This window comes from Onychostoma macrolepis, chromosome 12 (assembly GCF_012432095.1).
Source record: "Onychostoma macrolepis isolate SWU-2019 chromosome 12, ASM1243209v1, whole genome shotgun sequence".
In the NCBI taxonomy this organism is placed as follows: domain Eukaryota; kingdom Metazoa; phylum Chordata; class Actinopteri; order Cypriniformes; family Cyprinidae; genus Onychostoma; species Onychostoma macrolepis.
This window is the reverse complement of record NC_081166.1, coordinates 21,568,678-21,581,180: the sequence shown is the minus strand read 5'-3', so window position 1 is coordinate 21,581,180 and position 12,503 is coordinate 21,568,678. Positions and strand designations below refer to the sequence as shown.

Below are 12,503 nucleotides of genomic sequence, written 5' to 3'. Positions count from 1 at the left end.
AGGGTGAGGCTAACTTCCAGGTTGGCCTACAAAAATACATCTTTTCAGTGCTCTTTATTCCTCCACCTTGAAAAAGTCACAACTGATCACAACTGAAAGGCCAAACAGAACATTTGAACGAGGGTGTTTTAACCAAAATACAAGTGTCACATTTCTGCTCATACACCCTCCACCTGCCGTGCCTGGTAGGCTTCCAACACAAATGCATCACTGTAAATGAGAGAGACGAATTAAATGATGTTTTCTGGTAATTAACTGCAATCCACAGATGCTATTGACAGAGTTTAATCCACATTTAACCCCGGAATAGTCTTGTTAGTCATGATGAACTGAGAAATATGTTCTTTGTACTTTTAATATCTAAATGAAAAGGTACAAATTAATCACTCGTTTTGAAATTAATGTCAGATATTGCTTATTGTTCTAAAACAAGGCAATCAAATTTTTTTTACTTCTTTATTTTGAAGTGAAATATGATTCTTGCCAGACTTTGAAATCATAATGCGGTGCTGCTCTAATATCATGCATAAGCTGCTCTGTCTCATATTTTCTCACTCGACATCTCTCCTTCTGCTCTTCACCTCCGTCCCACATACAGACGTCTGCTGATTCACCTGTCAGTCAACCACAGTAATGCATATTTCTGTGCATGTGGCTAATATTCAGCGCTTCGCTGTCTCTTCTGTCTCGGGATTGTGTATCTACTCGTGATTTTTTCCAGACTGCAACAGGCAGATAGAGTGACAATTCTCCTCAAGAGAAAGTTGAGAGAGATTAATATTTCAGCTGTATACTGACCTGATCGGTGCTGTTGTGCAAGGGCTCAATGCCGTATGAAAAGTTGCCATCTGAGAACATCCCTCTGTAGACACACCAACATCACAAATGTGAGACACTCCAATGACAACTTAAAAATGCAGACTTTATAGGGATTTATTAGGTAACATTTTACACTTTAGGTTCCATTTGTTAACATTACTTAACTGTATTAATTAACATGAACTAACAAAGCATTTTAGGGTGTCCTTGTTACAATGTAACTATACCTTTAAGTACTGAGTTATATTAAGTAACTACGTGTATTTACTAGATGGTTAGGGCTAGGATTAGGGTTTGGCTTATGGTTACTTGCATGTAATTATGCGTAATTTATTGGTTTTTATAATAGTAAGTACATGTAACGTGTAGGGCACCTTAAAATGAAGTGTTACTCAATTTTTAATTTCAACAGTTACTAATATATTATTATTATCAAAAGTATCTGTTAACATTATTTAAAAGAGTGCTATTTTTAATTCAACTGAATGTATACATTTGTGAGATTTAGTCGATAGGTCAATTTATCTAATTTTGTATCTTTGGAAAATAGTGATCTGTGACATGTCATTATAATGAATATCATCTTTTTTTCTTATTACTTATTTTTATATTAAATTATAGTTTTTATTTTGAATTGGTAGAATTGGCACAGAAGGCTTCAAGTGGCAAGTTGTTACTAGAGTTTTTTTTTTTTTTTTTAAATCTTCACCTTTCCTTAAAACCTATAGGATAATAGAGTGAAATAATTCAACCGAATTCTAATTTCAATTAAATATGTAAATATATTTATTTATATGTCTGTATATAAGCCACAGGACGCATCTTTCATATGAATCCATTTTACTGGGAATTTGCTTTGTCTGTCATCAGTAATTCAATTATTAAACTAAATTTCCAAAACAATTTTTCATTGAAGAGCTGATTTAGCATTTTACATTAAAGACAATTAAATATATATAAATATTAATAAGTATGATATCAAAAGTTATTTATACATTCTGTAAAAATTCAGTTAGGGGGCTTCTTGCCCCAGTAGTGGCCAATAATTTTAATAATTTTATATTTTGTGCTACGGCAACTAATTTAGTAAAGGTTACTTATATCTCCATTCATTACAATTTAAAAGTAAATGCACACTGTTCTTAAGATGGGGCATCTTCCCCAATCTTACTCTTCAAGCGCATAATGTATAGTTTTCCTAAAATGTCCAAACAGACTTTTTGATATCGATTGCTGAAAACAACTGTAAAACAACTGAGATAATGAGTGTGTTTGTTCTTTGCACTGTTGAAGCAGATAAAGCGTTGCTGCTTACCGTAGGCCATGACAGGTGGAGAGAGCTGCCCATGACCTCTGAACTCCTCTCACGTGACCGTGATAGTAACAGTGCTCTCCTCCCTGAAATGTCACACACATTCACAATCACACACTGTATCAAAGTAAAATGATTACACAGTGAACAGCCCTCAAATATGACAGTAACCACGGCAACATCCCCCATTAAAATTCATCAGATCACTTTTCCAATGTCCATCAAGTGCTTTTAGCATGCCTTTCTTCCCGTCTGTTGTGAAATGAGTCCCCCTCAAATCTGATATTTTGGCTTCTATTGCTCTACTTCTATTTCACTCTATTGGTGAAAATGTTGCATCTGATCACTTAATAAAGTAACAGCTACATTCTCTTGATAAGACACAAGATTTGAGGAATCATTCATCATGTCCGCAGCACAAAACAAATTTAAGAGCTGTGGGGTCTGTAAGCAGACGCCCACACACTTGAACGCGTAGGAGACGTTCATGTCAGTGGAGTGATTGGCGTATCTGAGGTAGATTTTCAAATGTTGCTAGGATTCATTCTACCAGTCTGGCAGTAGATTTCTGCACTGCAGTCCTGGTTTCTGTGTCTCTGCTGCAGTGTAGTTGCTTAATGACTTCAGCTTCTCCACTCAATGCTCCATTATTCCTGTGTGTGTGTGTCTCTCTCTCTCTCTCTGACTCAGTTGGACAAAGTGGACTAGAACTGTCTATAAGCAGTTGTCATAGCAACAACGTTGTGATTGGTCAAACATAGCTGACACTGAACAGGAGGGGCGGATGCTTTCCCAGACTTCTTTGCCTCGCAGCATCAAAGTCGAGCGCTAAGAAAGGGAGTGGGTATATTCCCAGACCCACATATGATACCTCAGAAGTTTATATTAAGAGAGGCAGTGAACTACAGCTATTAAAGAATTAGTTAATTACATGTTATTATATTATTCAAAAATCATTATGATATTTGTCCCTAACAAAAACGGATAAAGCCATATTACCATGGAATTATGGTACATAATAATGGTTATACTACTACAGCCAAGATATTACTTGCAACAGGGGATCTAATATCAATCTCTAACAAAATCAATATAAAGGGATACAAATAGAAAAAGGGATATTATTTTCCTTACCAGACTTTGAAAAGGTCGCCCATCCTCATCGAAGTGGCGTTCAACATAGTTAGACGACAAAAGATCACTGCAGACATACACATAAATGTCATTAATATAGAGGGAATAATATAATAATATAGAGAGTTGAAATGAGAACATTTGTGTTTCTGCTAGTGCGCTGTAAAAATTATTTTTGGAAATCATAAATAAATACAGGTTATTGTTTTACAAGAAAATACAATTTCATTCTTCTTTAAAATGTAATGTTTAATTCAACATGTTACTTGCCATTGTATTTGTGAAATTTTCTAGCCATTTCTTGAGTGAGAATTGTTTCAAAGTAAATCATACAGTTTTTTTTTTTTGTTTTTTTTAGTGAGTGGGATTTTGAACATACTGATTGAGCTCCAGGTCTAGAACGAATGGGATTCCAAACGCCGTCACCTGGAATGAGATCTGAGCCAAATGAATGGGCTGAGAGAAAGAAGAACAGATACAGGAAGGTTGGTTACAACATGAAAACAATCCATTCCTCATCACCACGGATTTAGTGACATCTGAACACTGGGGAACAGGACATCATCCACGCCTCCCAGCCCCAAAAAATGAAACAAAACTATACATCTTATGAAAGTGATCCTTCGCAAAAACCTGCCCTCCTTAGTTACTGTTGCTATGTCCGACAAGCCATGCCACTCTCACACTGCACATCATGTTCTCAAGCAGTGAAAAATACATTGCAAAGCAAAGAGGAGATTGAAAATGTGCCGACAGACAAGACAGAGCAGGTTACATTTGGTATGAAACAAGGTGTCAGCTTTAAAATTGTCATTTTGTAAGGAATTCAAACAATAAATACCGTTTTGTGGCTCTTTAATGTGTCGTGACAGATCACTGTATTGCCTCAGTTCAAGCGGCATGTGAACGGATCATCTCTTCCTCTTTACTACTTACAGCATGCAATAAACATGAACGAACAACAGAAGGTTCAACTGCGTAAAGATATCAATAGACAACATTTTTCAAGTTTAAGTCCACTGAAGTTAAGTCCACTCTCCTATCGGATTTGTTTGTCGGACAAAATGGTGCATTGGGCACCATGATTGGTCAGATTGCCTGTCAATCAATCAAGTTTATTACTCTGGCCACATATGTAGTTCTTATGCCTCCCTGCAGCAGTAATATTGTATGTTCATCCAGATGAGAAGGGACCCTGGGCATCTTATTCTGGTAATTTTCAGAGTCAGTAGAAAGGTCTCTTTACTGTCCAAAGTTACTGTAACTGTGACTTTAATTGCCAACTGTGAACTCTTGTCTTAAAGACTGTTCCACAGGTGCATATGCAATAATTGTTTATGGTTCACTAAGATCTGTAAAGCATGTTTGGATTTTACTAAATTACTTTTAGTCATTTTATATGACAGGAGTTTATATGACAGGGTTTGTAGGTCTGCAAAACAAAACTAGCCTGACAGCAAATCAAAAATAGCCCAAAACTAACCTAATATCCCTATTCCAAATATCAAAACTCAAAATGTGCCACTCTCATAACTACAATACATATTTTACAGTCACTGTTATGCATTCTACACAATTTCACAGTCTGTTTTCATAAAGGAGCTCAAAAGCTCTCTACCAGTGCCAACTCATCATCTAGCACAGTTTTATGTCGATAGAATCAATGAATCATTGTTATCACTGATAGAATAAAAAAAGGCAGCGGCTATTTGCACTAAGTGTAAATAGCGATAAAGGCCATTTGATAGATGACCCTTTGCTTAGTGTAAATAGCATCTAAAATATAAATAGCATATTTTCTTAGTGATAGATGCTATTTACACCAAGTACAAATAGCAATGGATTCTATTTACACTAAGTGCAAATAGCTATAGATTCTATTTACACTGTGTTAAATAACTTATTGAGTGTAAATTTTAATTTTAATTCAAATTATTAAATGGATGCCACCTTATTGGGACAAAAGCCCTCTGCCAACAAGGCAGGCTATTTGCACTTAGTGTAAATAGACACTCCGAAAATAATGGGTAAATATTTCAATACAAGCATGAGAGTGAAATACAAGTTATGATATACAGTATGTCAGTCCTTTAACTCACAACAGTATAAAAAGGGTTAAAGTGAGCCATCATATTTATTGACAAGCATTTTTGGTAAACTAAAATATACTTTAATGCAATTTCTATTGAAATTTGCCATACCTTAAAGGGCACCTATCATGCCCTTTTTTACAAGATGTAATATTGGTCTTGGGTGTTCCCACAATGTGTCTGTGAAGTTTCAGCTCAAAATACCCCAAAGGTCATTTATTATGATAATTTTTTATCATTGTAGGATGGTTGTGTTCACACACTGCCAACACACAATTATGTCCAAACACCATGTAAAAGTAGATGCATAACAGGTGCCCTTTAATTATATTTGCAATGACACATTTCTAATGATGAAGCACATTTAATATACTTTAATACCAAATACCAAATAAAACTACTATTATAATAAAGTACTTTACATGTGCTTTAGAATGTTAGTCAACAAATTAAAATAAGTGTTCTTCTTTAAAGCATGACAAAGGATTATTAAAAGAAAGATGTGTACTTTAAAGTAAAACTTGCAATGTGACATTATTACAGTGTGTTAAACAGTCATGAAAGTGTACTCTAAATACACTTAATTGGGCTTTTATTTCATGAATATTACACTATCTGCAAGTACATTTTTAAAAATATATACTTTAAAGATTTCAAGTAAACTACAAGAACACATTCAGTACAAATAAGCACACTTTTTTGCTGGCAATACGCTAAACTAAAAACAAAGCTCTTTAATCATTGTGTTTAGGTTGCTTTGGACAACCACATCCGCTAAATTAATAAATGTAAATGTAAAACGTAAATGTAAATTTGTTTGGAATTATGTGGAGTTGTGTATGTAGAACGTTCAAATTAGTCACTTCCTAGGATTCTTTTCAGTTTGGATGCTGCTTTAGCGGGACTACAGCGATTTGCAGTCAGTTGCCAATTTCTACTGACAGAGATCATTCTGCTGGTGGGAGATGCAGCCCCCTGATACAAGTGGATACCACATCAAAACAAGAGCGCCTACTAGAAACCAACAGCAACTACAGCAGCTTTCAACCAACAAAATATGTCTTTTTAATCTTCCATCAAAATGTAACTTACTCTGCCTCTAAACTGACATCATCAAACCAGCCCCCTTCAACCACTTGGCATAGACAACACACTTCACCCTCCAAATCTGCCTAAATGTTTTTATGCTTTTATGAGAAAGGACAGTGGAGATTTTGACAGGAAAGTAGAGGGAAAGAGAGGGAATAGGTGACAAGTACAGATTTAGACAGAAGTCGTCAGGTCCAGTGCCTGAAGGACGGTCACGTAGGGTTGTCGAGAGCTCTGCACCAGTGTCAGGTGAAGCAGCTCAAGGTTATGAGGATATAAAATGGCCTTTGACAGACAGGTGGTATATATTGCACTCCTGGTTACAGGAGACGAACGGTGTGGGTGTGAAATGCGATCACCTTGCAATACTTGCAGTCGAAGGCACGAAAACGAATACCTACTTCAATGCAAGAAGCAGGGAGTGCATCCACACTCATTTATTGTACTAAATAAATCATTCAAAAACTACAGTCTCGCACTGTACAGTAGGTTAGATCAAATACAGACAGAGATGGGTAGAGTGTAAAACAATACTTTATGTTAAGCCCATATGCGGAGCGTGTGTAAGGCTGGGGAAGGCTTAGCCTACCCCTGGCCATGGGGACTTGGGGCAAAAATACCCCTGCACAAACAAATTAAATCTATTATGTCTGTTGCAAACAAAGTGAAAATAAATGGACAGTGTCGATTATGGCATTAAATTAAGATCTGCTCATGTTGCACCGTATTTCATTTTAGGCGTTTTAAAGTGTTGCACAACCAAATCACACACAATTCTGTTGAGCTTAGGAATGCAAATGGCCAATCAGAGGTGTCGCTAAAACTCATCAGTTTTGAGTGCGCGCGCGTTCTCTGACTGAATTCTGGACTCTTGCGAATTCTCTCATCATATACAAAGCACAGATGTAAGAACAATGTAAGTAAGAGATTCATTTCATAGTGTATACAGCTTCAGTGATTATAACAATAGTTTTTTTTTTTTTTTTTTGAGTGTTTAAACTCGCGATAGATCAAAGTTAGTGAAAATGTCACTTTCTATATACCTATAATTTTATTCGCTGTTTGAATAACCGTGGAAAGGAAACGTTATATAATTATCAATTTCTAATGTTTTTATTAAACTGTAATCACGTTAAATACAAATTCAGTCCCATTAAACATATTGTATTAGCCTACATGACACCTACCTGTATGTCTGGTTCTTGCCTAAAAAGAGGGTTTATGATGTTTAAGACATTTGGCTGCTTTTAGCCTTACCCTGGAGTTGGTTCACCCTCCGCCTATGGTTAAGCCAAATAAATGCTCAGGACATCATTGTGAAGCCAATTTTGCGATAACATCCGGATGACTGTACATTATCCTGAATATTACACAGCTATAAAATATTGAAGTTAAAATATTTTATTAGCTCACTAATAAACTCTTTGCTTCTACAAAAAAGAAGTTCCCAGCATTTCCCTTTGATAATTTTGCAGGCAAGTTGCTGGGCACCAAAATTTGTCAATAAAACATCGTAATGAGGAATTTGCTTATTAACGACATGCAGCTTTTCACTTCACAAGTTTATTGTGATACGTTTACCAGCTGTTTGAACTCTCATTCTGACGGCACCCATGCACTGAGGATCCAAGTGATGCAATGCTAAATTTGCGTTTGAAGAAACACAATCTTGGATAGCCTGAGAATGAGCACATTTTCATTTTTGGGTGAACTATTCCTTTAGGTCTTAGGAAGAGGGACTGTCATTGGTGCCAAAAATTACATGTATGATACTAATAGTGATCAATAACATCAGTATTTTCAGCTAATCAGTATTATCTCTACCAATAAGAGCAACAACCAATAAGAGTAAGAATCAATGTTCAAGCTCACAAATTAAACAAAAATCATGACTTATTTCAGTTAACTAAACAATATGAACAAAACAATATGTGGACTGATGCACACTGTTTTAAAAGGTTAGTAGCAAAATTATGCTGTCATCTAAGATATTTAATTTAGATCAAATTGCAGAGCAGTCAATCCATTTCAACAAGTTCAGTCAAAAAAAATCTTCAAACAAAAATTTAAATTTATCCTTGTCACTGGGGCACTACCCTCTAAGTGGCATATTTATCTCTAAAAGTTCATAATACCTTGTGGGTATACAGTATATTTCAACTTCACTAACATTAAGATAAGATACAAAGTTGTCCTGTTAAGGGTACTGTTCCAGTGACAGCTGTTGTACCCCTAAAACAGTATTTGCACATTTTCTGACAGTGAAGATGGTGGATGTGTAAAATGAACTTCTGATTATAAAAGTAAAGTACTTAATTGAACAGTATTAATAAAATGAAACTTTATATATATTACACAATATCTGTGTGTTGTGTGTATATAGACAGGTTAGTTCTATCCTCTAATTTGACTAAGCAAACAGCGTTCCACAATTACTGTTTTACTCCTTGTTTCAGCTTGTTTGTTTCATTCTGAGTGAGGAATAGAAAATGGAGACTGGGAAGCAGAGCACTGTGCTACGTACGACTGATAGCACTAAATGTTATTGAAGTATTCCTGCCTTTTTACTCTTAACAGTTTTAATACAATTAAATGTCAAGTTTTCAATCATTTTTGTTCTTTTTTTTGTTCTTTGATGGAATGAAGTGTAGTTGTATAGTGTTTGTATGTTGATTGTTCAATACAAATTTACCCTATAGTGAGACAATAAAGGATAAACTAAACTTCTTGTTATTTTATTTCTGTTGCATCCGTTTCATGATTGTTTTAAACTCCTTTTCTGTAAACAGTTTGAATTAACACACTCTAAAAAATGCTGGGTTAAATACAACCAACGCTGGGTAAAATATGGACAAACCCAGCGATTGGGTTACTGCCAAGAAGGTTGGGTTAAACATTTAACCCAACTGTTGGTTGAAAACAACCCAATCGCTGGGTTTGTCCATATTTTACCCAGCATTATTTAGAGTGCACTGTGTATAAATGTGCTAAATAAATTAACTTGCCTTGCCTAGAACTGGAAAACCCAGAGTGATTACTGTACTCTTCAAACAATCATTGCGTTGTCTAATCTGTACAATGGGTTTATTGAGCATTCAGTGTCATCTCATTTTTTGGTGGTAGCCCTTTGGTACTGTACCATTTGATGTCCATTAGGTAATATCCTGCCTTCTTCTGGAACTATTTTTGTCGGTGGGTTAAAAAACGTAGAGAAACTGAAATGTAAGGTATTTGATATTAACTTATATTTATAGAATCTCTGTATAAATGCAATTCTTTGTTGTAACAATTAAAAAAAAATACATATTATTATAATTTTAGTTGTAATAATGTCATTAGTTAATTATTCTGTATTGTTCAATTGTTCAAAATCAAAAATGAAAATGCTGTCATTATTTACTCTCATGTCGTTCTAAACCAATAAGTCTCTTGTTCATCTTCGAAGTGCAAATGAAGATAGTTTTAATTATACCAGATTTCTGTCCCTCAATTAAAAGTCCATGTAACCAATGATTCAAAATGTCCATAAAAACACTGTAAACCTAATCCATCTGAATCAAGTTATTTAATCCAAGTCTTCAATCACTTCATATGACAATTTAATTTAGGCTTTAATTCACATATAAAACATCGATCAACTCACAAACATAGAACACGTAAAATATGGTAAATGGAATCTCAAGACTGAGTACCCCTGCAAGTAGGAGGCCTTTACCATGGTGAATTTGTGGTGATGTGGTTACATGGACTTTGAATGGATAGACAGAAACCTCTCAGGTTTCAGATTTCAGGATTCAAGATGAAGTAAACGATGATAGAATTTTCATTTTTGGGTGAACTAACCCTTTACAGATACCAACACTGGAGACAGACCCGTTTACTCTTCCCCCAACTGTTAATATTCCACCCTCCTCTACAGCAAGAAGCCAATATTACATTAAAGTATACATTTACAAGTAGAACCTTTAATGTGCACTTTACCCCGCTGAAAAGGGCTCAGTGCCAATTCTCTCTCAGCTCTAAAGCCTTCATGACAGATGGGGTTTGGAAGAAAATTGCTAAGAATGTTATTTATCAAGGCTGGAAGTACATGATATGGGGAGTCAAATGCAATGATTTAGGGTATTAAAAAAAACATGTCAGCAAATGATTAATTATTAGAGGGAGACGTGTATATGGCAGTTACAGCAATAGGTTAAAACATTTTATTTATTTAGTGCTAATCTTGGGATTAAATGCCATAGTATTTTGGAGATTCTGAGATTTTTGTATATGTGGAACCTTGGAATACATCCGGTGCAGGCCCAGATGGAGAGCTGAGCAAAGAGCTGAGAATATTACACTATTGGCAGCCAGACGCATCAAAATAACACACACTAAAAGCCATAAAACTTAAATTTTCAAATCATGGCCTCTTTAAAAAAAATAATAAAACATGAAAGAGCATTCAAAACCCATTGAACATCCTTCATTTTATGTTTCAAAGTGAGAAAGAATATTTACAAGAAATGTGGAACTGAGTGGATGGTGGTCTGCATGTGAATGGAAAACTATCAAAAGCGTAGAAAAATTGGCACTTTTCTATCCCCAGAGGTCACGAAAGTGGATATATTCCTAAATAGCAATAAATAAATGAATGAATAAATAAAGCAGCTATTGTTGGAGATCACATGACAGTGCTTACATGGCAAATGTACTACATTATGTATAATTAACACTCAAATTTTTAGTAATACACTGTACACAAATTCGGACTCGGCAGGTTGCTGGAAAGCAGGGGATGGAAAATAGAAGATCTTTGTGACATCAGCCAAAGAGTAAAGTAATTTCAGAGAGGGAGCAAGTTATTATATTATGATGAAAGTTGAGGCAGAAAAGAGATGCTTGTTTTCACATGTGTCGTTCATTCTAAGACCAGGAACATGTGCATTAAGAAAGTAAAAGGGGTCGATTTTGATTTCATGTTTCAGTGGAGAGTCACTCACATGCGCTCCATCAGCATCAGTCTTTACTAGAGTACCCAAGTGTCCGTGCGGCAGCTCCTCCTCCGCGTCAGTCCGCTGCAGCAGCCGCTGAGGCTGCGTGAGCTCCTCCGCATACGCGTTCTGTTCGCGTCCCCGTTCAGCTCCGTCCCGCTTGATGCTGCTGCCCCAGCCTTTCAACATAGGACACATTCATAAAAACTGTAAAACAATCGTCAAAGCCATGATTCGGTTTTAGTTATTCCTATGCGTTTAACAGCCGCTACACTCTATCTAGCCTGCGGCATCACTGCGTATTCTGGCGCGACGCTGAAAATTCACAGCCATGCCCGTGACAGAAAACGGGGCCATCCGTAAAACGAAGAAATCGTTGCACCTGTTGGCGCACAATATACATAAATAGCTACACCGATGGAGCTTGTACTAATATCACGAACCCGCTCCCAACGCGGCGTTCGTCGCTCACCTGTCAAGGCGAGTCGCGCGGTGACCGCAGCCCACAGGAGGAGGCAGCGCGTCGCCAACATGATCACATACTCCTGCGGCTTCAACCGGAGCGAAAAGATGCGAAACGCGACATTTACCGCCTCATCCCGTTCCGCGGCGATGTTGAAGTCACAAGGAAGACGTTAAGGGCATCCGTGGAAAACAAGCAGACGCTGATGGAAAAGACTTCAGAAAGTATCCGCTTGCATCGCTCGTGTGTTGTCGGTCAGAGATTGCGGGTGGAATTCATGTTGGGATTGAAACGCTCCTTCTGCGGGACTCCCACCCGCACCTCCTCCCACTCTCCTCTCTTCTCCTCCCCTTCACTTCACACCGCACTCACACGCAGCATCAGATATTCCACTTCTGTAACCTGGAACAAATATCACGTTTAAAAAAATACAATAAATATTACAATACGCAGTATTTACATAAAATGCAGTAGGCTATAGCTAAAATAACTGCAAAATATAACATAGGGCCTATAAATAGGCTAATTACAATTAAATTTTATTTTATTATGATTTCAGATAAAATATAGGCCGATTATATATCATAATTATATCATATATTATAATTACATATCATAAT

General features: G+C 36.4%; 1 protein-coding gene across 4 annotated transcripts in view; it reads right to left on the bottom strand.

Moving 5' to 3' along the window:
- Positions 1–12,233, bottom strand: part of adam11 (ADAM metallopeptidase domain 11) — a 45,368-nt gene extending 33,135 nt beyond the window's left edge. For all 4 annotated transcript variants that reach the window (XM_058793020.1, XM_058793022.1, XM_058793021.1 and 1 more), the window contains exons 1-6: positions 11,893–12,233; positions 11,430–11,599; positions 3,645–3,721; positions 3,266–3,332; positions 2,135–2,217; positions 799–862 (exon numbers count right to left, since the gene is read on the bottom strand). In XM_058793020.1, the coding sequence (XP_058649003.1) occupies positions 799–862; positions 2,135–2,217; positions 3,266–3,332; positions 3,645–3,721; positions 11,430–11,599; positions 11,893–11,953 (522 nt within the window). In that variant the 5' untranslated portion in view covers positions 11,954–12,233. The remainder of the gene's footprint in view (positions 1–798; positions 863–2,134; positions 2,218–3,265; positions 3,333–3,644; positions 3,722–11,429; positions 11,600–11,892) is intronic.
- Between the last annotated feature and the right edge of the window lie 270 nt (positions 12,234–12,503).